At 46.7% G+C, this 24505-nt stretch overlaps 2 protein-coding genes across 6 annotated transcripts in view; both read right to left on the bottom strand.

The window, feature by feature from the left end:
- Positions 1 to 70: 70 nt before the first annotated feature.
- Positions 71 to 8872, bottom strand: GATD1 (glutamine amidotransferase class 1 domain containing 1). 4 transcript variants are annotated; one of them, XM_086749681.1, is made up of 8 exons: positions 8770 to 8872; positions 7955 to 8031; positions 7468 to 7573; positions 6816 to 6923; positions 6106 to 6200; positions 4809 to 4902; positions 2801 to 2912; positions 71 to 2335 (listed from the first exon to the last, which is right to left on the bottom strand). In XM_086749681.1, exons 1-8 carry the CDS (start codon positions 8870 to 8872, stop codon positions 2332 to 2334), a joined length of 699 nt encoding a protein of 232 aa, XP_086605807.1. In that variant the 3' UTR covers positions 71 to 2331. The 4 variants fall into 4 exon arrangements, with proteins under 4 accessions (XP_086605807.1, XP_086605804.1, XP_086605805.1 ...); XM_086749678.1 differs by having other exon boundaries at positions 71 to 2261; XM_086749679.1 differs by having other exon boundaries at positions 71 to 2258.
- Positions 8873 to 12600: 3728 nt separating this feature from the next.
- CEND1 (cell cycle exit and neuronal differentiation 1) overlaps positions 12601 to 24505 on the bottom strand; it is a 22476-nt gene continuing 10571 nt past the window's right edge. For both annotated transcript variants that reach the window (XM_086749775.1, XM_086749773.1), the window contains exon 2: positions 12601 to 21842. In XM_086749775.1, the coding sequence (XP_086605901.1) occupies positions 21275 to 21676 (402 nt within the window). In that variant the 5' untranslated portion in view covers positions 21677 to 21842 and the 3' untranslated portion in view covers positions 12601 to 21274. The remainder of the gene's footprint in view (positions 21843 to 24505) is intronic.

Here is a 24505-nt window from a genome sequence, read left to right as displayed (position 1 = left end):
AGAGCAGCTTCAACACTGGGTAAAGTTTAGATTACTGAGGAGGCAAATGGATGTGTGACATGAAAGAATGAAAATACACACAGTAACTCCTCTTTATCTCTTCCCGTAACAGAAGAACAAGTGTTACAAAAAGTCTAAAGGCAGTATACTTTGTACATAAGTGTACTTCCCAACACAGGCACAAACAAAGCAATTCCAACAGGTCCTGGTGGCCATAAAATAAGGAAAAACGGTACAATGGAGAATTGATCAAATCCTGTAATGGTCTCAACACTGTTTGTTCACCTGGCAGCTTTTTGATGAGCCTGGACAGAACTTGACAATTAAGGAATGAAAACTGGACACAAGGCAGACAGCAATATTCTCTTTTACAGGCAGGCAATGAATTAGGAATTTTGACAGAATCACACAGAAGCACAATCTCAAGGGTAATACAGACTTGTAGCCTCTCAGACTCCCACTCCAGAAACAGAACTTCACTCTGTAGCTGCAGGCAGGTGTTGGATCACGTGTGGCAAAGCTCCCTCGCCTCAGAAGCCATACAAATTGCACCCACCTCCTTCACCACCCCAAATACCTGACTCAGCCCCCCCCCAAGCTCCCTGCTCAGGCAGTCAGTGGAGTCTACGGCATAAAGCTTCACCTCCTCTACTTCAAGCTTTCGGTGGCAGAGAGTGTCTCCTTGCTGGAGGTGCAGAGTGTTCAACACAGAATGGTCCCAATTCCAAGTACTATTGCAGTACAAATACAAGAAGTTTCCACATCGTTGCAGCAGACAGCCCACTAGAAATTCAGATGAAAAGTATGCCCCAAGGGTGACAGAAGTCAACAAATCCCTACGACGACTTGTCAGGAATGAGGATTTAGGCTATCAAAGCTATTTGATAATTTAACCTCTATCAAAGCCTGATTTTAATTTCAAATTCTATTTTTAATTTCTATCGAAGGCAAAAAAAATCTCTAAGCTGGACTCCAGAATGTAACAGTAGAAGATCCAAATCCCACAACAGATTATCTTTTGAAATCACATCAAGTTCTTGAGATACAGCTAAAAAAAACCTGAATTTCTACAGAAAAGGCTTAAAATTATCCTGTTTGATGACTGGTTATAATCAATATATCATATTATCCTGTTAAAAAAAAAAGCAACCACAAAGGTCTTTTCCCTCAGACCACTGAGTAAATGTTGCCCTCAGTTCTGAGAGTGAAGGAAAAATATTAATGTGTGTTTTCCCACAGATTTAGTATAGTTGAGCCTGCAACAGCAAGAAATATTCTCACTCTAATTATTCCTTTCCACGTTCAACTTCAAGCCACATCAGCTGCTCAAAAGGGAAGAGAAGGCCAGATTTCATCTTACAGTTGGTTCCTCAGAAGATGTGATTCACACGAGCTGCCTACATTTTTTTCTTCCTTTGTCTACAAAATTCCAGCAAGAGACAACTGCAGTGTACTTGCCAGAGAGAAACATTTCAAGCATTTCTAAGAGAACAGAAATCATAACATGAGCACCACAAAGGAGAACAGATAATCAGTTAGAAGACCTTTTCAAAACAGCTGAGCAAACTTTTTGAACAGAAGTCCAATGATGCAAACAGGCAAGAAAGGAAATAAGGGCATATTATGCCAACAGTTTCACCACAGTGAGCTGCCAAACAACTGGTTCTGCTTTATTCAGAGTGTAGTTAAGCATTTTCCATCCTATTCCAGGGATATCCAAGTGTCCCAGACACATTCAGAGTTCAGACAGTTAAGTTTGTGAACTACCAAAAGAAAGGTGAAAAGGTATCTGAAGTTGCACTTCAGTGAAGCTCTAGGTGCAGATTTTGATATCTGGAACACAAACACCAGATGGTTCACAGAGTTCCAAGTCCTCTTTGGGGCAAAGTTACCAACAATCAGTAGAATGTCAGCCTAGAGCAGGGTCTTCTGCTTCAGCAATTTGTATTCACAGCAACGACATTTTTTTTAAACAAGACAGTTCCCACATCTGTAAATTAACAGTCTAGAGAGCAGCAATAAAAAAAATGTAGCAACAAAAATACACAGTGGTTTCACAATTGCTTCTGAAGGGTGATGTATTTCAAAGTTTTCTTATTCACAACCTTCATCCACTCTATACATGCAAAACCTGACATTGCCACTTCACAGTCCAGGACAGAAATTCAGAGGGATGTTTTGTCCAGTTAACAAGAAAAATCCTTAGCCTGCTGGCTCTTCATCCATCCTATTTGCAAAGAGACCTGCTCCTTCATTTCCTGCTGAAGGAAACACATCCAAACATGACACGACCTGTTAGTCCACAGCCAGGAAACGACTTCTAACACACATTCACCTGAACAAAAAAAGATTTTTGTAGTTATTTACATGTGTTCTTCTATCCAACAAGATGAAAGACGGTCAAACGGTCAGGCCATTACCAAAGAAATTAAATCCATCAATTTCCAGAATCCTAAAAACACAGCTGACTAAATGCTAGCTTGCCAAAGCATGAAGAATGACACACACGAGATGTTTCTCAACAGAAATGCTGAGTGAAGCCTATTCTGCATTTTACCTTACCAGTCCTGATGGACAGCTAAGCATTTCCCAACCCTTTTTACCATATCTTTTAGTAATCACAGATGCTTTTTACCAAAAGACATAACCGACTGAACAGTTAGATCAAACAAAGACAACACATACTTCAGCAGTTAACCTAGGCAAAAAAAACCCAAAATTATTTTGGGGGACAATATTCCTGAAACCAAGAGACACTCACCACCGTCTGTTCTAGTTCTTACCTCCCACATTGCCTCACCTGACATTGCAAAGAATAAGAAGATTCTGGACCGCAGGAACAGTGGAATTCTCGTTCTGTCCTGTCACCAGGTGCCTGTCCAGCACGACGTGTACAGCATCCGGACTGCTGGCTGAACACAGGAGGAAAAGCAATAAGCATTGTATCAGCAGACACTACTTCAGCGTCAGTATCACAACCCTGGTAGAGCTAACCCAGAAGATAACTATTTTAACCAGCTACATTTGCTGGGTGACTGACATGCTGATCAATAACTCCCCCAGACAGGGACAAGCTGGAGCCTCCAGTCCTGAAACAATTGCACTAGGAAGTCCTTCTCTGAAAGGACAGCAGAGTCCCTTGATTCAATTAACACCAGACAGGTAAAGCACATATATCAAGAGATTTTCATGATGAAAACCTCAAAGCACCCATTTTAAAGCTGTAATTACCCTGCAATACAACATGAACAATTTTTATGTGAGATATCAAAGTTGTAGTCACCATGACTGCAGGAAAATACTTGTTTTCTGACCAGTACTAACAGCCTGGCGTGTTAATATCTGCCAGCAACTGTTCAGTACTCCAGCCAGTATTTTTAAGTCACTTCACTCCAGACAGAACCACTATTTTGTCAGTAATTAACAACTCCTATTATCTTCTCCTTTTCCCAGCCACTGACTGATTAAATACAGGTTAGGTGCCTTCAAACCCCACATGCTTTTCTTCTTGCTCAATTTGACAGTACCACTGCTACCGAGCCTACGTGACATAACAGATACCACAGACACCAGCTTTTAACTGCCAGCACTGAACACTTTACACAGAAGGTGGCGGCAGCAGCTCGTTTGAAAGATGCTATTTAAAACAGGCTGACAACAGCTCAGATGGAAGAGGATTAAGCAAAGAACATGCAGCCATTTGATAAGACAGCAGCATTTCTTCTTAGTGGCAAGAGAGATCCATGGCACTGGGAGCCCAGTTCTGTTTTCCTATCCGTGCTACGCGTGTAATCTCTAATCTAGCCACTTCAAATTGTCTCAGTTCAACAGCTGGCACTACTCTGTTAAATAAAGGAGGACTTAAATACCACAGCCATCTCACTGTTCTCTTTAAGGACAGATTCTAGAAAATTACCTAACAAAACAGCAGACTGAATGACAGCTGCAACTGAAGAGAGCCATTTATAGCTTATTATTTAATTCTCTGTAGCTCTTCAGTACTGCAAGCAAGCAGCATGTAAAGGAAAAATGACACTTTTTCCCTGCACATCAGAAATAACCTAGGAAAAGTGACATTTTTGTGCTTTAATGTATTTAATTTCTCACAGGACAGAATTTCAGATTTTGCAGTTAAAAGCCAAATTTCTACATTTTGACTAATAATAATTCACAAAATTATTAGTAACAAAGCAAGAAAATACCACAAAGCTAGATCTAGCAATGAGTTAAATACTTGATGGTGAATGACAACTAATCAGAGCAAGCAAAAACATTCAGTACGGTGCCTCCAGCTTTAAATAATGAACCATTTGCTTGAATAAAAGACAACCCCAAAATCCAGAAGTTAACCTCTCCTGGCAGAGCACACACTCCCTGCCACGCAGCAGGGAAGCGGCTGCAGCACACGACCTACCTACAGACATTCCCCTGCGGGTACGGGCTGCGCATCTGCAGATCGATGGCAACGCTGCACACACCCTTCCCTGCAGTACGTGTTCGTCCTTCGCAGCCGGATGAGCGACCTCACGTTTACAATGGGGTAAAAGAATACGTGTGGACAACCACAGAGATCAAGGTACTGTACTCCACCTCTCTGCTTCTCCACACACAGCATTTTGTGGTATTCATTCTTAAAACACTCATCATTTCTAATCCACTAGGGTATTTTTTTATCTCCACAAAATGGGAATGCAAGATGAGATATCCTGTTAGAGTCCAGTTCTTCTGTGTAAGACTGGCACGCAAACATTCAGTTCTAAAACACAATCATGATACATAAAGTCCAGGACAACAAGACAGTGACATACCACTAAATGTAGCTCCAGAATCTTTCACGAAATCTTCCACAATAACGGACAAACTGGCAAAATTAGGCTGCCTTACTAGTTCATACACAGAGGGCTGAAAAAGAAGAAAAGGAAGTAAGTCTGCCTTGCTTTTTACAAAAAAAAAAAAAAAGCCAAGCAAAACCAACACATACATGCCTCTGCAATATATTTTTCTGTTCCCCTTACAATTCTCCCAACTATATACAACAAATGAAACAGAAATTAAACATAAAACCAAATTACCACAAGCAGCTTTTATGGGGTTTCTGTAGGGAGCAAACTGAAAATTCTTAAGTGGGACAAAAAGAATGACACCAAGCAATTTGTGCACATCAGCTGGACGCCGAACAGCATACAGGCAATTAACTTCATGAAAGCGCAGACCTGTTGGGCTACTGGACACAAGCATGTGGACACAAATGCTATGCCACCTGCAGAGTCCAAATAAAGGTATTCCACTTTGGAATGACTATGGGAAACAGTTTGAGTGAAGAGAGATTAAGAGCACTTAGTTCAGTTTTCACATGCACAGGAGGAACTTTAATTTTACAGTTTCCATAGCAACTACAGCTATGCAACATCCTGTCTTATTTAAAATATTTTACCATGGGTTGTAACAACAAAGACAAGCACATCAGGACACATAGTTTTTGTGAGTCCCATGAATTTAGTTTCCTAACTTTGCATGTAAATTTCCAGCTCTAGAAGTTGTACTACAGAGGTTTGCATCATCTTGGTGCACAGGTACAACGGCCACATAAATGCTCTGTGAGGTCAAGATGACTATACATTAAATAAAACACCAACAGCATCCGCCCACTCTTGGAATTACAAGCCAGTCTGTACTGACAGCCTTTTTTCCTCAGACTTCCTCTACCTTTTAAAATGAAAGAGCATCTTGAGAAATACAACTTACCTCCAGCATTCACAAAACAAAAAACCTAATTCTTAAAAGCCTTCCGTTATCAACTTCAAAGAGCTGCAGCACTCACTTTCAGCATTTTATTGATTCAGCTTGAAGTTCACTGAACAATCAGAAGGAAAACATTCTCCACGTGACTGCTGAAGTAAGATAGCCCCCTCGTGCACTCAGTGTTGGGCTTCCTTGCCAAAGAAATTCTCCACATCTTGTACTTAAACCAACAGTATCAAACTTACAAAAGTTCTCTAACAAGACCAGGAACACCAGCACCATCATCTGAAATCACAGGCCCCTGCAGAGCAAAAAAAAAAAAAAGCCCCCAAACAGCAAGAGTCAGACAAAAGCTCAACCTACCCCTGTCAGGCTGTATCCCTGAAACACCCAGGATTTATCCTCATTGGTGGCACAGCACAAGGCTGCAACTCCATGTCCAACCGCACAGATAGGCTCTAGAGAAAAATCAAAGCATCTCTGAGCAGCTGTGAGCATCTTCAAATAGCCAAAACACAGATGAGTGTTCATGAGATTCTCCATGTTACAGCACATTGCCTTCCTGCAATACAGCCACACCGCACTGTTTACGCTCTCTGAGGCTGTAAGGTTTTTCCTGCACACTACAGGAAGAATTGTCCCAGTCTTGCAAAGATTTGTAGGTGTTAACTGCAAGTACAGAGACAGCACCAAAGAGAAAAACACATACTCAAATGGTAAATGAGAAGCATACACAAGTCTTGACTAAGCACAGCCTTAGCAATGATCCTGGCACACGCTGCCTTTGGCTCTGAACCCTGAAGCCTACTGACTTGGAGAGCACATTTCTGTATCAGTGCAAGGCAGAGAATCCTCTTCTGACACCAGCATTGAAAAGCTATGATTTTTTTTTTTTAATACACCTTTACACAAAGAGGATACTTTTTAAAAGAAGATACATTTCTCTAAAGCAGCTCTTTCCGCTTCTGAATGCTCTCCAACTACATAAGCATTTTTCAATCACTGGAAGGTAGCAGTCTTGCAGCACAGCAACGCTATTTTATTTAACAAGACATCTAACGAAGTTCACCTACTGTTCTCAGTGCTGAAGTGCTGCAGGATCTTAGCCAGGTACCCACTGTTTGCAAGGTCAGTCATAGCGCCAGGGCAGTTTGGGATCAGCAACGCATGGTATCTAGCACCTGGTACGGAGGAAAGGACAAACTAATTTAATACAAGTAACATACAGAAAAGCCCGATCATAAACCCATTTCAGCTTGACAAAATTAAAACAATACCATGTAAGCCAGTCAAAAATTGTATAAACTGAATAAAACAAAGAAACTTATAGATCTATATGGAATAGATAAAAAGGTTCTTTTAGGACAAAAACCATATTTTTAATGTGACATTCTTACACAGGCAAAGCTTAAAACCACTATGTCTGCTAGCTTCTACTTCAGCAAAATATTTATTAAAAAAAAACCAAACAATACATAGTGTATATACACAGACACATGAATTACCAATCTCCAAGATAAGTAAGCAAATAACTGTAGTTACCAGGACTCCCTCTTAAATAAAAAAAAAATAGCAACTGTAGTTGCTATGGCTTCCTCTTAAAACAAAACAAAACAATCAAGTTTTATGCCTCTTCTGTGTTGTCCTTCCCTAAAGGCCTAACACTAAGAAGCATCTGTTTCCCTGATAAGGAGATGACCCACTGGCCAGCAGCAAAGCCCTTACCATCAATCGACTCCAGCTTGGCAGGGTTTGCGTACGATTTCATACGGAAGTCCTGTATCCAGCGCATGTTGCTCTCATTCACATCCACAAAATCAATCGACTTCCCCTAGGGAAAACGTGGTGCAAGGACCGTGGTTAGGATCACAGCACAGACATCCACATTTATCGAAGGACAATTATGCGGGATTTCGAGAGACTTCAGCTCTCAAAAACCTGAAGTTTTTCATTTTTCCCACTGAAGCAGTTCTTCTAACAGCTCTCCCTCCACTCTTTGTGGGTAATAGATACTACACAAGTTCAGAACCATACTATAGGAAGCGTGCATTCGCTTCAACATCAAGAAAACAGAATAAAATTTTTAAGTCACATAATCTGTAGAGCCAATAAAATACCTCTCAAAAAAAAAGTCTACTGTAATTCTCTCTTATCAATTGACGTATCAATTGGTTTCAGACTGAAATCGCAGTAACTGCCCATTTTTACTTACCCCAGGAGTGGCAACTTGCAGATTAAAAGCAGAGCTAGTCAGTGTAAAGCAGTGAAGGAAGGACTGGGCCGACACACCTGGAAAACAGAGCCCAACAACTTCAGGAAACCAGAGCTGTACTTTAACCCCAGCCACACCAGCACGTTTTACCTAGCAAAGGACATAAGCTTGGAGGTTTTTTTTTTGCTCATCTTAAAAGCTCTAAATAATTTGAGAGGATGATTTTAAGATGCAAGGAAGGCAGAGCCTTCGCTGCAGGCGAGCCGTGTATCGAGAAATACGTGACGGCGCTCTGTCTGTGCAGGCTGGGGGGTTACAGGGAGGGCAGAAGCGAAGGGAATTCGGGCTCCCCCCCGGTACCGATGCCGGCTCGGCCGCATGTGCGCTCGGGCACGCGCAGAGAGCGAAGCCAGCGCGTCCCCAGCAGCACAGCTGCGCACAGGGGCGCACGCGGCCACGTGCGCGCCGCAGCTGAGCCCTCACAGAGCGAGCGCATCTGCGCGCAGCGCAGGTGCACGAGCACAGCCCGTGCGCGCCCCCGCGCACAGCAAGGCCGAGCACTGAGCGCGTCTCACACACACACACAGAGCCGAGGTGCGCGCCTGCCCACGCACGGCACAGCTCCGCGAGCCGCCGTGCGGGCACACGCGTGGCAGGACGGGTGCCTGGACGCGGGGGGTGGGGGACACGCCCGGCCGCTGCACCTCGCGGCGGGAGGAGACCGCACGGCCGGGCCGGGCCGAAGGGAGGAGCGGAGGACCGGGGCCCGGCGGGACTAGGAGGGTTTTTCTGTTCCCCCACCGAGGGCGTCTCACCCGCGGCGGCGGCGCTGGCGACGATGAGGCAGGAGGGCTTGCCCAGCCGGTCCGACATGGCGGCCTGGGGGACGGGCGGCGGAGGCGGCGGGCGTCTCCTCATGCGGACGCGCATGCGCAGTGCGGCGGCGGTTGGGGAGAGCGCGGGGTGCGCGCGCCGGCCGTTGGGCGAAGCGCGGCGGGAAGAGGCTGGAAGGGGCAGCCATGAGAGGCGTAGGGGGCTCCCGGTGCCTTTTAACCCCTCACCATGGCGGAGGATGGGGATCAGCTGCGGGCACGGCCCGCCTGCCTCCCCCCTGCCGCCCTGCAGCGGCCGCCGTGCTTCGTTCCCCCTTCCCGGTCAGCGCGGCGGGGTGTTTAGCAGCTCTCCCTAGCTCTGCGCTGGCAGTGGGACTGCTTTCCTCAAGAAGTTTTATATCGAGTTTTGATTTTTTTTTTAACATTTTATATTCTTTTTCCTCATCAAATTAATACTGATACCCAGTAGGACTGAAGCCTTATTCTAGGGACCACCTCACCTCAGAGAAAGGGACATCAGTAACACCATGTTGTGGATGGAAAATGAAAAAAAAAGCAGGCGTTCATGTCAAAATGTCCACCAACTTTCAATGCCCAGCAGCGAGGCCTCATGCAGCTGCAGTGCTGGGTTTCAAACCTCCTTGCTCCGGCAGAGCAAGACTCCACGGAGTCCCTCCTCAGCCGACCGAACACCGGAAGCCTTCCCGCGAAACCCAAGCCACCACAGATCATGGTTTATCGTGCTAGTGATGTGTTTCTGACACGAGATAAGAAAGAACAAAACTTTGATAAGCCCAAGCTGTCTTCTAAGTTGCTGGCTTAGGCTCTCTTTAAGTTATTTTAAGTTATCTCTTGTGTTTTGCCCTTGATATCTCTCGCCCTTGAGATTAATCACCTCAGGGACGTTGCAAAGAGACAGACGTATGTTCTGCTCTTTTGCATCCCTGAAGAAGCCACGGCTAATTACGTTACATGGGATGGTACGGGATGCACACAGATCTGTCAGAGTGGTTTGCTGGGAAAAAAAAATGACAAGTGAAATACATGAATGAAGAACTGGGTGATTTCCTGGAGCCGCTGGAATGAGCATCAGAATTGCAAACTAAATAAAGTCATCCAAACTGTCCTTCCCATCCCTCAGAGCCGGTCCAGAATGCCTTCTTTGCGTACGCTCTTAATCTTTAATGAGTCATTATTCTTCAGGAAAATTGTTCACTTATGGCAGGTGTCATTGCTTTTGGCTCTGTGGCTCACCAGAGGAAAAGTTATTTTTGTAAACGCATTTTTCATCTCTGTGTTAATTTCATAGATTGCATCTCTGTGTTAATTTAGTAATTTATCTCTTGATGGTTACTAGCATGTTACAAAGAGACAATGCCATTATGAAACGGTAGATATAAAATGAAGACAGTACAATTCTGGTGTTATTTTTGTTTATTTATTTGAAAGGATCTAATTTCTAGCCTGGTCTCCTAAAGGAAATGTAGCTTATGCCGTTGAGCTCCCTGCTTGACTCATCTTCAATCATCTGCCCATCAGTCTCCTTTTCTCTCCAAAAGCGTGTTCTGAAACCATAGGCTGGTTAACCGCAGAGGTATGTGCAGGTTCCTCTCGCTTTGCTCCAGCTTAGCTACCAGAAAATGACTTAAAAACAAACAAATAAACAAACAAACAAAACCAAAGCGTATCTTTCACTATTAATTGCAGCTGCTGTGCAGGGGACTTGGTGCCACCCCAGCAGCCTAAGTTTTTGTGGCACAGAGCATTGCATTAACGTTCTTTATTCCCTGCTTGTGAATCCAGTGCTTTTTCCTAAAATCCAAGGGCAGAAAGCAAACCACTGTCTCAAATCATGCCCCATCAGCTCTTCCCATCCTCCCCAGACCGCCCAAAATACACTGCATTAGAGGACTTGACAATGATTTCAGGTGAAGACATAGAAAAAAATGTGTGTGAGAGTGCCCCAGCTGCTGGGAGATTAAATTATACAGCAGTGTCTCAATACTTGGTCTTCCACCGCTCAGAGCTTGGTTTTGCAAATGGTCTTCTGCTGAATTCTCTTCCAGCAAGCGCTAGATATGCTTGCAGCCCCTCTCTGCTTAATTAGGGGATTAGTGAGCGTGAGTAGTAACTAGTGCTGCGACAGGGTCACGAGGACGATATAAATTATTTGCTGCTTCACACAGACTGTTGGTTTCAATAGTGCCTGGACATTATGCTTATGTTAAGTCAGCTGAGTGCTTCCTCTTCAAATCCCCTCTGGTAAAATGTAACTGCCGCGCTTTTTGTTTCGAGTGCGGTGATTTGGCACCGTGTCATTTTCTGTGGCTAAATGTCAGCTAGAGTAGAAGGGAGCAGGGAAAAGCAATGCATAGCTGAAGATAATTGTAAAGATACCCTCTGCTTTTCGTACTTTTTAAATTTCTACAAATACATGGAGGGAAAGAAGTAGACAAGAGACATAAAGGATGGGTGGAAGGTATCCAAAGCAGTGTTTGGAAGCAGTGAGCTGATGCTAGCTTTGCTCTCTCAGCTGGCACCACAACTGCTCCGATGTGTCTGTGCCGCTGCGTTCCTTGGCACTGAGAAGGGAAACACGTTTTTTTTCTTTGAAGGAGACATTAGAGGGAGATTCCCCAGCCCTTTCCCCCTCCTCTACATCGAACAAGCAGCACTGCTTCATCTCAGGATGAGCAGGACGGTTTGTGCAGACGCCTCCATAGATTCCCTGTTACGGGGAAAGCTTCCAAGTTGCTCTGCCATCCCTGCCGCCCTCCCAGTCACGGCTGCTCACCCTCTTCTGCTAAGAGGAGATAAACCAGGCCCTCCCTGGAAGAGGGTGCGTTTCCCCAGGCTGGGAACAGGGTAGGGCAGGGAGATTGCCATCTCTGCCAGACGGCTCGTCCAGACTCCCTGGCCCAACACACGGGCTATTTCACACACCCTCACTGGGGGCAGTGGGGAGGGCCAGGCATCCACCCAGCCCAGCTTCTTGGATTCAGACTCAGAAAAGAAGAATTTATTTGCCCTCCTGCTCTTAGGAATACTAAGCAAGCTAAAACTTGAGTCCTCAGATGTGTTTCTGCAGTAAAAATCTCGGCTAATTAAGGCTTTTGCAAATACAGGTTGCCCCTTTTTCCTGATCCCGAGGGATTTACGATATTTGTCTTCCCAGTGCTTCAGAGGCTCATTTCCAAAGGCCTGCAGTTTTCTGCAGAGACCCTGTTCGGAGCTGGTGTAAGGTGAGAGCAGCTAATGGCAGCGACCCGTACTGCCGAAACCCTCCTCCCCTCCAGCAGGTCGGAGGCAATCCCTGGCTCACGCTGATGCGGGGACCGCCGTGGGCACCAGCCAGCTGCTCAGGGGATGGGTTACTCGTCAGGACAGACACTCCCGGGCCAACTTAAAAACCAAACCAAGCAAATCAGAGCATGCCCTCATTTGGCAGGGGAGAGGTCAGAGTTTTATACCGAAAAAAAGTGCACGGCAAAGCCTGGAACCAGCCAGCGATCATCGGGATTGGAAAAGTTTCCTCTGTGGCTCTGCATCATGCGTTTAATTGTTCTACACGTTAGTTCCTATGTGGGAATAACAATAATTTTCCTTTGACTGCTCTCCTTGGGCAGGCTGGAGCTTATTTGGGGCAGAAACTGCCTTTTCTTGCAGTTCTTACTGGGATCGCTAATCCTAAGAAATACTGAGCCTGCAGGAAACACGGACGTGAGTAAGGAGTGCGAGGGAGAACAGCCATTTTCACTCACACCCCCACGTACACAAAGATGCTCACAGGAGGAATTATACAATATCTCTGTGTGTGTATATATATCTCTATATATAGTTTATTTCTCACAATCCTGGTAAGAGTTACAGGAGTATTGGGAATCATTTACAGTTTCACAGCATATGGAGTGGCCATACAGCTTCTGATGTGAGTAACATACAGCGTGTAGAGAGCACACGTTTCCAACCCATCCACCCACCACTCGTACAATGGGTTTTCAAAGCTAATACTAGATTCAGCTACGTAGAAAGCCTGGAAAATGTTAGGGTACAGCGTTGGGTGTCGTACAACACTGTCAGTCACAATGGGACAAGCTAAACTACTTTAATTTTCAATCTAGTATTTCTAGTCTACCTGCATTATTGCATTTATACGCATTTTTTTTTAAGTCAAAGTAAATAGAATACTATATGGGAAAGGAAAAATTCTTGACTATTTTAGGATTTGAGCTGCAGCCCATACAAAGTGTCCATAGAAGCATAGACAAGATTATAAATTCAACAAGGTATAAATTAGCTGTATAGCTTTGTGTGTAGGTAGGTGTCCATTTCCCTCCAGGAAATGTGTCTAGCAGCATATTGTTTCTGAAAGCAAAGAAAAAAAAAAACCCAAACCTGTATGTTGAACACAGGTACGTACGTGGAAGTGACAAGCAGGTCTGTTTGTACAGGGAAGAAATCAAGGTGTCAACTCTGAAAATTACCGGCGTTCGGAAAACACCTCCGGGGGCTGACTCAAAACCCAGCCGCGTCGGTGGAAAGATGCCCGCGGCTTCTGAGGTAGCGGCAGGCATCTCCCCACTGCCGGTGTCTGACCTTTCCATCTGACTTCTGAGAGCTTTGGATCAGCCCCTGCAAAAGTAACAGAATCCAAGCAAATCAAAAGAAAAAAAAAATCCCCTGTAATCTGACCTTCGAGTTCCTTTCCTACAATTTTAATTTCTCCACAGGTTTGCAAACAGCCTGCACCTACCACGAGAAGAGAGTTGGTTTTCACTGGGGAGTTGAGATTGCACCTTTTAAAGCTTTCCGTTGAAACGGTCCTCACCAGTGACCTGGGAAAAGGCACCAGGCGTAAGAAGGGCTGCTCAAAACCTAGTAAAGCCAAATTATTCACTTGTTGGTTTGTTTGGGTTTGCTTTTTTTTTTTTTTTTTTAACATGACAAAATTGTATGGCACCCTTGTATTTATCAAATTGCCCCAGAAACTTGCTGTGGCAAAACCAGGGATACAATGCAGGTCTTTCCTGTTGCAAAGATGATTAAAGATTCTTCTCTTCCTGCTGGGAGTTCTGGTACTGTAGCATCATCACGCACAGACAGAAAGAACCCGTGATTTTATTCTTGGTATGCTGCACTGGGGCTTTGCATTATGAGAAACGAAAAAATAATGGAATTGTCGCTGAATTTCAAGCTGGGAGCAACTGAGAGAAACAGGAAGAAGAGTAACATGTTGGTCCAAATCCTGTTTAACCCAATTTCTATTTTTCAGGGAAAAAAAAAATTTCTATTTAGTTTGAAGAGTATGGCATCAAAGAGCAGAGAGCACGAGTCCTCAAGTACCGCATGCCAGAGCATCTGAACGGAGCACACGCTGTCCGAGGCAGCGAGCAGAAACACAGCACGAGGTAGAGCCAAACCCATGCGTTTGGGAATCCAAGGCTGTGATCTGTCACACGACTTGCAGGCTTTGGGTACCAGCAGGTTAGCGGAATGAGATGTGAGTTTTGAAGGCTCAGCAGTCTTGCCTTACTGTATCAAATGCAGGTCGTGGACTTCAGCTGAGAGCCAGCTCTTGAGCACCTCTCTTCTCCGCCTGTGTTTTCGGTGCCCCAGTAACCGGAGGACCGAAGCAGCACTAGTTCCAGCCAAGCGCAGGGTATGCTGGTGCTGTGTCGGCATCCCTCGAGCAGCCAGGATACCTCACCCCTGACTGGCCGGCAGGCTCCAGCCCTGAGCAGAGCTCCTGGCCTTCCCAGGAGTGACTTACTGACATGGAAGAGCAAGGACAAGAACGGGACCTTCCAGCTGTGGTTTTCTCATCTGCTGAGCTCCTGTGGCATCTGGCAGTGTCAGACCCACAAGCCTTAGCCGTCAGGGCAGATTAAAACTTCGTACGTTCCCTGCAGTGCCACACCATCTCTGCATTCCCCTTAGATGCTTGGTGGCTGAACATTGCCTGTATCTTTTGGGTGGGACTACCCAAAAATCTGCCCCGGGGCAGGGTTTCTGCCTAGTTGTAGAGAGACCACATCTGTAGAGTTGCCTGGAAAGGAAAGGGAATACAGTGCAGTAGCCAAAGAAGCAGTAAAGTGCAAGCAATGAACCAGATCTCTGGAAACCAACAGAGCCACGTAGTGTTGAGCAGTTGAAGATCTGCCATGAGTAGATAGCCTGGGAATTTGGGCATTAAAAAGGAAAGCAGGTCACAGAGCTGGGCTGATGATTTGAACAAGAGGAAAAAGTCACCATAAAACCAGTTTGCTCAACAGATTCAGCTGGGGGCCAGTCAGTCAGGGTACCATGATCCGAGCTAACTACAGCAAGATGCAATAAAAAGACTAAAAAATGGTTCTGAACAGAGCCAGCCAAGCGCAGCTGACTGGCACGGGGGGCATGTTCCACGCCAACGGCTCGGTTACATTGCAGTACCCTCCATAGCACCTGGCATCATTATGGGCTGCTGAATTCAAGATAATCTTGTTCAAGGAGATCAGCCTTCTGTTTGATGAACCTAGATTATGTATCCTCTAATTTTTGCCACGTGTTCGCCGTGACAGCTAAGACACCTTATTTTGTGCTTTTTCCCCTTAATGCCACTTAAATAAAAAATACTTCCCATTAATGATTAAGTATTACTTCAAATAGATAAAATTCAGGAGAGAGCTAATCTCCAATTGAATGAGGATAGGAGAGGTTTTAAAAAAAAATGATAGGCCAAAACCAGTCACCGCACAAGTGTTTAGGGACTGATGGTGGGCTGAAAACAAAGCAGCAATATTTAGTCACCAGTACTAGGCAGGCGCTGCTCACATCACCTCTTCTGGCATCTTCATAACCCGCAGAGCATAAATCCCGAAGTACAGGGGTGGCACCGCAGCCCCTGGCCCAGAAGATTGCTGCGCAGGCTCCATCGCTTTCTGCAGCCGAGTTGTCAGTTGAGCACCACTCATAAAACCTAAAACGTGCAGGCAGCCAGGTCAGATCTTCAGCATCAGCAGATTTCTCCCTGAAAGAGTGAAGGACCAAATATCTCCGGTGTAAGTATCGGGAAATATCCTGATGCCAGCCTCCAGCACTGAGAATTTTACTAATTCAAATACAGAATTTTTATTATCCAGGTCAAAGCCAATTCTCTTCATGAAGGGAGGTGCCCAGCCTGTAACACAGAACTGCAGTCAGTTTATGGAAAAGATGTGATGCCTATCCCTACGAAAGGCGGCTTTTCCTGGCTTCGGAGATTTCTCCCAGCTCCGTGGTGAAAGGAATGAGACAAGATGCTACACGGCTCGGGAAGGGAACCAGCATCCCTGCTCTAGCACGAAGTCACGGACTGAGAGGATCAAAATGCCAGTAGGTTGGGTTTTCAGTCCTTTTCATAGCAAAGATTAATTTGCACGGCATCAGAGTTGGTAATTTTTGCTCTTGTCCAATTAAAAAAAAAAAAAAAAAAAAGATAGAAGTGGATAGAGTATAAAAGTTAATGCATTCTTGCCAAAACTGTGAAGATAATGATGTCACATACTTTTTTTTTTTTCTCTGCACTTCTCTCTACTGTTTCTTGTACCCTCTCAGCAGCACTGATTTGAAGCTTTCTGTAGAGCTGATTGAAATTCCAAGAATTTCACCTTTCAAATATGTTTTTTTTTCATTGCCTTCCTTTTTTGGTTTGTTTCTTGAAGAATAATTTTTGCCTCAAGTCTTCAGGACTGCTATTTTCAGCCAATTCTAGGAACAGTTGGAAGGATGCCCGTTTCTAAACCCCAGTGGCATTTCCAGGAAAGGAGGGGAGATTTTTAAGTCAGAAATCATCTCTCACCCACTCTAGGGGCTTTTTAGTTACCCTGTTGCTGTTTATATGCAAATATTGATGTGGGTAGGAGGATGGTTGTGAGCACGGCTGCCTCAGCTCATACCAGAAAAGACTTTCCAGCAGAAGGACTTAGGAAATTTTTTTTTTTCAGTTTTAAAAAACATGCCTTTGAGACAATTTTACATTTTATGATGACCTGCATTCATATGCCTGGTGCCAATCAGTTCTCAACGGCTTGATCAGAGCACGGTGAAGCCAATGAAAATGCTGCTGCGTTATCATTTGGCTCCCAGATTTGTTTGCATCCTACTGCAGAACTGTTGGGAATAATGGGACTTATCCATCGCGTATTAAATCAATAGAAAAAAAAAGAAGCAGAAGTGTAATCCATTTCATCTTTTCTAAAGCTAGAAGCATCAAAAACCTTCTGCTAAGTTGCCCAAGAGAGCGCAATGATATCTCTATGTTCGACTACAGCTTATGGCTCCTTAAAAACAGGTTGAGATCAGGTGAGGTAACTGAATCTATAGTTTCAGTGATAAGCTGCAATGGCTGAAGTCAGTTTCTCAAATGTATAATTTATAGACTTCAGCAAAAGAGTAAACTAGCAATCTAGATCTCTTCAAATCCCAAGCACAGCATCTGATTAGTTTTAAGCAGCAGTCCATTCTCCCCACGGAGATATCACTAAACAGACTCCATACCACAAACACCACACAAAGAATAACATCAAGCAAATAACGGCGTGTGCTCAGTACAAGAAACAACTATTTATTTAGCACAGCGAGTTCAGTCATTTAAGCCTTCTGCTTCGACAAATTTGGTTTCAATCTCACTTCGATTCTGAGAGAGATGAATTTGCTCTTCTCAGCCTAGTTCTTGCTGGACATTTGGTGGTTGTTTTTTTTTTTTTTTTTTCTCAGAATGAAACCACCGCACAGCCTGGCACATTAAGGCAGAGCAGGAGGTGTTTGCTAAGAGGATGTCATTTGCAAGTCAAGACTGAGGTGCATTGCCCCGGCTGCGTGCTTCGGAGCGCGTGTGGCATCTATGCTTGATCTACCTGACTCCAATCAACACCAGACCCACACTTCGCAAAGCGCTACAACACAGTCCCGTAGAGCTCGGCATCATCTACAAGTGCCTTGTTTTAAAGCGAGTAGCCCACACGACTATCCGGGGAGGGGAACAGTAATTCTGAGCTTCTAGCACAACAGGCACGTCGTACATTCAGCGGTTCACTAGCCATACATTCGTTGCACTGAGAAGAAACCAGGACAGAGAAGGAATTCGGGTGCTGCATGGCGTAACGCGGATGGTGCAGACGAGACATCACGGACACTTTGTGCGAACGCAGGGGAACAAACGAAGGGTGGATTTGTTTCCCCCCGCCCCTAACTGCAGTCATACGTACATACACAGAATATTCTTCCAGGCAGGGTACGTACGCACACACACAGGTGTTTTCCAAACCAAACTGCCAAAGAGGTGCGTTCCAGGTAGCGAATCCGGACAGCAGACAGTGATCCCAGTAAGCGGGAGATCCCTTACGAGCAGACCGTGCCGCGTTCGCTGCCGGGGGGGCTCGCAGGGGGTTACGTACCCAGGCAGCGAGCGGCTGTCCCATCGCCAGCTCTGTGCTGTGTTTCTGGATGAAATACCGGCTTTGCGTCCCAGTGCTTGAAGGGCAGGGGCTTCGGGGGCAGACAGACATGGTTAAGGCTCACGTTGGCTGGGAACTGGTTTTCCCCTCTTCTGTTGCCGAAGCTTAGATCAAGGAAATAAAACCACTTTCGAAAGTAAAACAGGAGACTCAAATGAAGCAGGTGTTTCTTTTTCCTCCTCCTGTATCTATCTACTCTGGTCAGGACAGAATAGATAGATGCTAAATCTTTAATGCTGTCACACTGCTAAAAAAATAATAATAATTTAAAAATCATATGCCAGAGCTTAGAGAGAGGGAACAGACAGGACAGGCAGAAGCATCTCTTGAAAACAGGCCTCCCACTTAAATCCAGAAGTCACTGTCTGAAAATCACCATCCTCCTTCGGAAAAACATGAATCAGATTTCCCTTGCGGGGAACCAGAATGTGTGGCTCAGAGCGCAAGCAGGAGGAGCTGGTACACGAGGGGATCTCTCCCCAGCCTGGCCAGGAGGATGTGCCAGGGTCTGGGGGCTCTGCAGCACCCTGAACTCTTCGCGTGGGTGCAGCAGCCGCGCCGTGCCCTCCTGCAAGCTCTGCTGCAGTCGCTGCAAGGGAGCCATGCTAGGACCGCTATATTCTCTCTCACGTCTCTGCTCTCCAGATATCTTTCATACACCTTTGCATTTTTTGCCGTCCTCTCTGCCCCCAAAAAGTAACCTCTGAAGATCTGCAAAATAGGATGAGGGGAAATCAGTTCTTTAGACAAAAGCGGCGTTATAGAAACGCACTGCCATGGATCCTTCCACTTCAAATAAAAAAAAAATCTCCAGGCTGTGACATACTGCTACTAGGAGACACGTCCCCAACACACGCAAAGAGTGCTTTCAACTACTAGGATTTGACGTGGGGCTGTGGCACTCCTTCCAAAAAAACCACTGTGAAGCCAGCACGCCCACCCCTGTCTCTGCGCCGTTAGAACCCCAGCTGCCTGCGGCCTGTCGCTCGTCGGAAGACAGCGCCTGGTGCTCCCAGGGGCTGCGTGCCTTTGGGTGTATTTGGGAACCTTGGGGAAAAGAGGATGACAGATCTCACTGCAGAAATGGCCAGGCTGCATCAAAAGACATTTTGTTTGGGGAAGCCATGTGCATTCAGTAGACCAAATTTGGAGGGAAATAAGCCAGACGTGAGCCTCGAGAAGAACTGCCAGGTCAGGTTATACACACCCACCATCGCAAACAGCAATCTTGCCAGAAGCAGGTACTGCAAAGGTAGTGCCTGAGGAACATACGCCTTTCTCTGGCCCCGTACCCCCTGAATTTACACATCCAGGCTCCGTTAAAAGATGTGTGAGCAAGGCTCTGTGACTGAACTCACCCCACTGTGTCTCAGCCTCTTGCTAACCATCGCTCCAAAACCCTGCCCACCGACCACAACTGCTGCTGAGCTCCAGAGACTGCCCTGTTCTGACCTTATCTAATCTCTGACCTAATTTAGAAACAAAATGTTAAGTCTTTTTTGCAAGACACTTTTTTTTTTTTGCAGTAGCGCAGCAGCCGAGAGCAGTCTAATGGAAGCTTTCAGAGTAAGGAGATCTTGGTGGTAGGGGAAGGGCATCAGCCAAAGCACTAACCACCCTCTCATCACCTGCTTTCCCTTTCCCCTTCGCAGGGTTTGGCTTTAGACCTGAGGTTCTTACTGATGAAACCAGGCTGTTCCCAAAGGCTGGGAATTTCTTTCCATTTCCAAAGCTTGGAGGAGTCACAAATCCCTGCTGCTGTCGTAGAAGAGAGGTAAAAAATCCCCACAGGAAAGACTTCCAGCGCCCTTGAACAGGGTTTCCCTGGTGTAAAGAAGGTCAGTCTTATTCTCCTGGGATCCCAGGTCCCCTCTGCCCCTACAACCAGCTCACGCCTCCACTTTTTCTACCTTCTCACGTACCAAGAGACCACAGCCTTCAGTGGGGAAAAAAACGTAGGTGAAAAGCCTGACCCAAAGCCCAAAGAAATGAACAGAAAGAGTCCAGCTGACCTCCAGGGAGTTTGGGCTGAGGCCACAGCATCCTGCAAAGTCCAGCCTAACTCTAGGAAATACTAGATCCAAAACAAAAGTCTCTCTCATCCCCAGATGCTGCCCATATGACCTTGGCGAGCCATGGGATCCTGAAGGCCACCTGCCAACAAGAAACCAAGCAGATGGCAGCTGCTGTCTGCCTGGAGTCGGCGTGGGACTTCGCCAGGTCTCTCTGCGTGCTGCTAGCTGCGCTGTCGGTCACAGCACGGCCCCTCTGCTCGCTCCTCCACAGGCAGCTCAGCCAGAGCAATGACTTGGCGTCGCATCCCAAGCTGGATACTCAGCTCTACCACGCTGTGCTCTTGGCCTCCAGCTACAGCCTGTTTTGAGTGGGGTTTTTAAAAGCACGTCGATGAGCAGCAGGTACCCAGGACACCTACTAGAGATCACGCTTGGCTGTCTGGGCCAAGGAGCTGCCTCTTGCCTGCATTTGCCCCACAGGTGCTGGATAAACACCAGCCCAACACACAGCGACAGGCAAACCGGGTCTTGGCGCTAGGCTCCATCTCCCCTTACGTCTTCTTCACCACAACTCAACTTAAAACCAAACCAAACAGAAACCAAAACACAAAGCGGGGACGCTGGATGGGACGTAGAACACTTTGGACTTGAAAACAGGGGACTGCAGGAGAGGGGGGGTGTCTCCCAGGGAGGACAGCAGGGGGAGGGGAGGGGACACCGTCATTTACACCGATCGAGAGAAGCTGTAATCTATACACAGTGGTGTACGCCAAGATATATTACATGAAAGAACACACCGAGTGCATGGAGTTACCCACACCGGGTCAAACTGGCACAGTTGTCTTGAACAAGACTCTTGGATTTGCAGTTGGTGCTTGTTGTTGACCTATCTAGCTCGCTCTATATATAGATATGTATAGAATTTTTCTGCATGCATTTGTCTCAAAAGGAGCTGTACAGCTGGGTTGGGTTTCTCATCCCCACCCCGCTCGGTCTTCATTTTTTCCGGGCTAGGAACGCCACTCCCACAATCACAGCGAGCGCGGCCACCGCCACTCCTCCGACGATGAGGAAGGGCTTCATGTTGTCGAAGATGCTGCCTGGCGACTCCTCGGAGCCGTTTCCCTTGTGGTCAGAGTCAGGGGACTGGCCGGTGGCCTCTTGCGTCTCCGTGGTGGCGGGGCTGGGTTTCAGGTTGCTGTGGTTGTTCACGATGGCAGCGTCACCACCCGCCTTCTTGGTGGCGGAGGTGGTGGTGGCCGGAGCGGGCTGCTCTTTGGGGGTCTCCTTCTTGTCTGCATTGGTGGCAGGCCCAGGGTTGGGCTTTTCCGGCTTTGCAGAGCTGGGGGCCTTGGCGTCGGGTTTGTTTCCACTTCGCACGTTGCCTTTGGAATCCATCCCTACGAGTACTGTGGGCAGCGACTGGACGCCGTGTGCGTGGGGAAATTCTCCTTTGCCCGGCTGCTGGGGAAAGCCGAGGAGCCACCCGAGCTCAAATCCTCGGAGCGGTTGTCTTGGGGCGACTCTCACGCAGGCGGTGTCCTATCTGGACATGATAGAGCACCTGGGGGAGGAAGCAGAGCAAGGAGAGGTGAGTGAGAGGACAGAGCACACCTGTGCCGTTCCACCTGGAGGGAATGAAGGAGGACAGAAGACAAAACTGGAAAACTGTTGGCTTTTTTTTTAGTAACTGTGAGCTGCATTCAAAGCATCTACTACAGTGCCTGTACCTGCAAGGGCATCAGACAGGCTGGACTGTCACCTACGGCCACCACAGCTAGGCTCCGTGTGCGATCCAGACAAGTCCCTCCTGGCCGTGTGTGTGACACCATTTGTCAGTGACAAGATACACTCATGTCCAGCCAAATAACTGACTTTTCATTTGCTCACCGCAGCTCCCCCTGGCTAAGGAGAGAACATTTCATTCCATGGGAAAGCAGATCAAGAGCTCCTGCCTGCTTCTACCTCACCCTCTACCCTTCCTTCTGCAGCATTATCCCAAGTTGAGGAAGCAGTTAGTGTGTGATGCTCTCCATCCCGATGGGTGCTACACAAAAAAACCCCAGGATTAGTTCCTCAGTTATCACAGGTATCAGGGCTACAAGGATTACAGCTGGCAGCATTTCTGGTGGAGCTACAGCAAAATAACACCAGCACCGGATCCTGGGCTGGTGTAAATCAGTGCATTGACTCCACTCCAGTGCAACGGCGTGGATCTACTGCAAAGCCGGATCTCACGGTGACCGAGAGACCTCCCTCCTGTCTCCTCCTTGCAGTGGTGAGCTGGGCTTGCCTGCAGAGCGGAGCAGGGTGTCAGATGTGCTGCGGGTGGGAGGAGAGGAGACGGCCGCCGGGCAGCTTGCCATCAGGCCTCTGACGGTGCAGAAGCACGTCAACTTTGAGCTCGGGAAATAATGAGTGAGCAGGAGGCAGCGGTCAGATCTGAGTCGCCTGCTTCATTCCCTCCCCACTGACCTTCAGCGCTGCCAGGAGCCTGCCGAGAGCTTTCTGCCTGCTAAGTGAAATATGAGCTTATTAGCTGTCTGGATCTAGAAATAAAGAGGCTCCTCAAAAACCTCTGCAGATAGAGGTCTCTTCCAAAGCGGCTCAGAGTGCAGATCACTCCTTTAATGACAGACAGGAAGAAGGTCCCAGGGTTGCAGCAACGGTCTGTGCTGCTAACAAACGCGGTGGTTTAATCTCCAGCCTGGAGGAAACCTACTCACAGCAATACTGGGGTTGGGTCCAGAGCAAAGCTGGGCAACATCTTATGGCTTGGTGCCATACAAGACAGAAGCTACCTGCTGCTCTCCCTTATAAGCCATTGTTTGATGGCCACCATCTTCTCCAGTGCCAGTCAACTGGAGTTGACTGAGGGAACTGCAGCACCAACTGTGAAAGTCCGTAGCAGACAGGCTGCACCAGACACGATGACCATCTTACCGGGACACCATATATCGAAAAGGCTGTCTGAAAGGTTGGCAGTTAGCCTAGGAGAGTAACCTGAGCTCTTCCTGTAATCTGGAGATGGGACAGGCACTTCCAGAAGGCTTTCATGGACCTACCTTACACACCTCCCTTAGAGGAGGAGTTTTAGCTGGGTAGCATTTGGTGGGCTGGAGCCTGAAGTCCCCAAAAGGCATTAGGTGATCCAAGCTGGCCAGTTTTGAAATAAACCACTGAAAAGCAAGAGGCAGATAACCTGCCCCCAGGGTTTCCTATCCAGCGTTAAGCAGGACAGTTGCTACTCCCTTAGATTTTTAGTTAGATCTGGCTCCAAACTCCTCCGAAGGAATAAATATCAAACCATTTTGAAAACCCAAAACACCACCGCTCTCCCCTCATGCTTGACTGAAGATGTATCACACACTTGGGCATCTTGTACCACACAAGCTCAGTCCCAGGTGCTCACCAAGCTTAAGACCTTCTCCATAGCCTCGGACTTAGTAGGTTAACACATAGTCCTGGTCAACTGCGAAAATATTTTCCTCTCCTTGCTAATTTTGTAATATTTCTGTAGATACCACCTGCCTCACCTTTTCCTTCCTGTTGCCTCCAAAGAGCGTTCACGCTGCTCTGCTATGTAGAAATCCAGGGCCGTATTCCTACGTGCTGAGGCTGCACGCCATCACTCACAGGTCTCTGCTCCTCTACTTTGGGAGCAACTTATCCTGATTTTACAGCTGGTACAAACACCAGACAACAAAATAAGTAGGGCCTAAGACTGAAGCAGGCTTAGAGGTTAAAGCAGGGAGAGTCAGAGTCATCGCATTATAAATATTAAATTCCCTGCTCAGGCGCTTTGATACCAATTACCTGGGCTGCTCTCTCGCTCCGTGGTATTTGTGCGGTTAAACTGTACGAACCAAGCGTTAAACTTCTGCTGCTTTCCCTTGGAAAGCGAAGTGCAGCCTACAGAGTTGGTAGGGCTAAATCATAGAAGAAAAAAAAAAAAAAATCAGTCTCTGCTGAGAAGCGGGGACCTTGCGCGGCCTACGTAGCTCGGTTTATCCACGTCCTCTCCTGCTCACACCCCCCATTGATCAGATCTGGTTTCCAGATTCCTGGAAGCAGGAAGGCTGGTTTTGCTCAGAGCCTGCACTGTGCCACGGAGCCTTGTCCCGCAGCCGTGCCCTGCACCGCTGCAAACGGCGCGTTAGAGGATTTACCGATTTGTGAGTGAGTTTCCACAAAAAGCAACGCAAGCCCCTCACGCAGATTAGAAAA

The sequence above is a fragment of the Chlamydotis macqueenii genome, chromosome 5 (assembly GCF_036417535.1).
Source record: "Chlamydotis macqueenii isolate bChlMac1 chromosome 5, bChlMac1.mat, whole genome shotgun sequence".
NCBI classification, from domain to species: Eukaryota; Metazoa; Chordata; class Aves; order Otidiformes; family Otididae; genus Chlamydotis; species Chlamydotis macqueenii.
The sequence above is the reverse complement of the archived record's forward strand: the minus strand, read 5'-3'. Positions and strand labels throughout refer to the sequence as shown.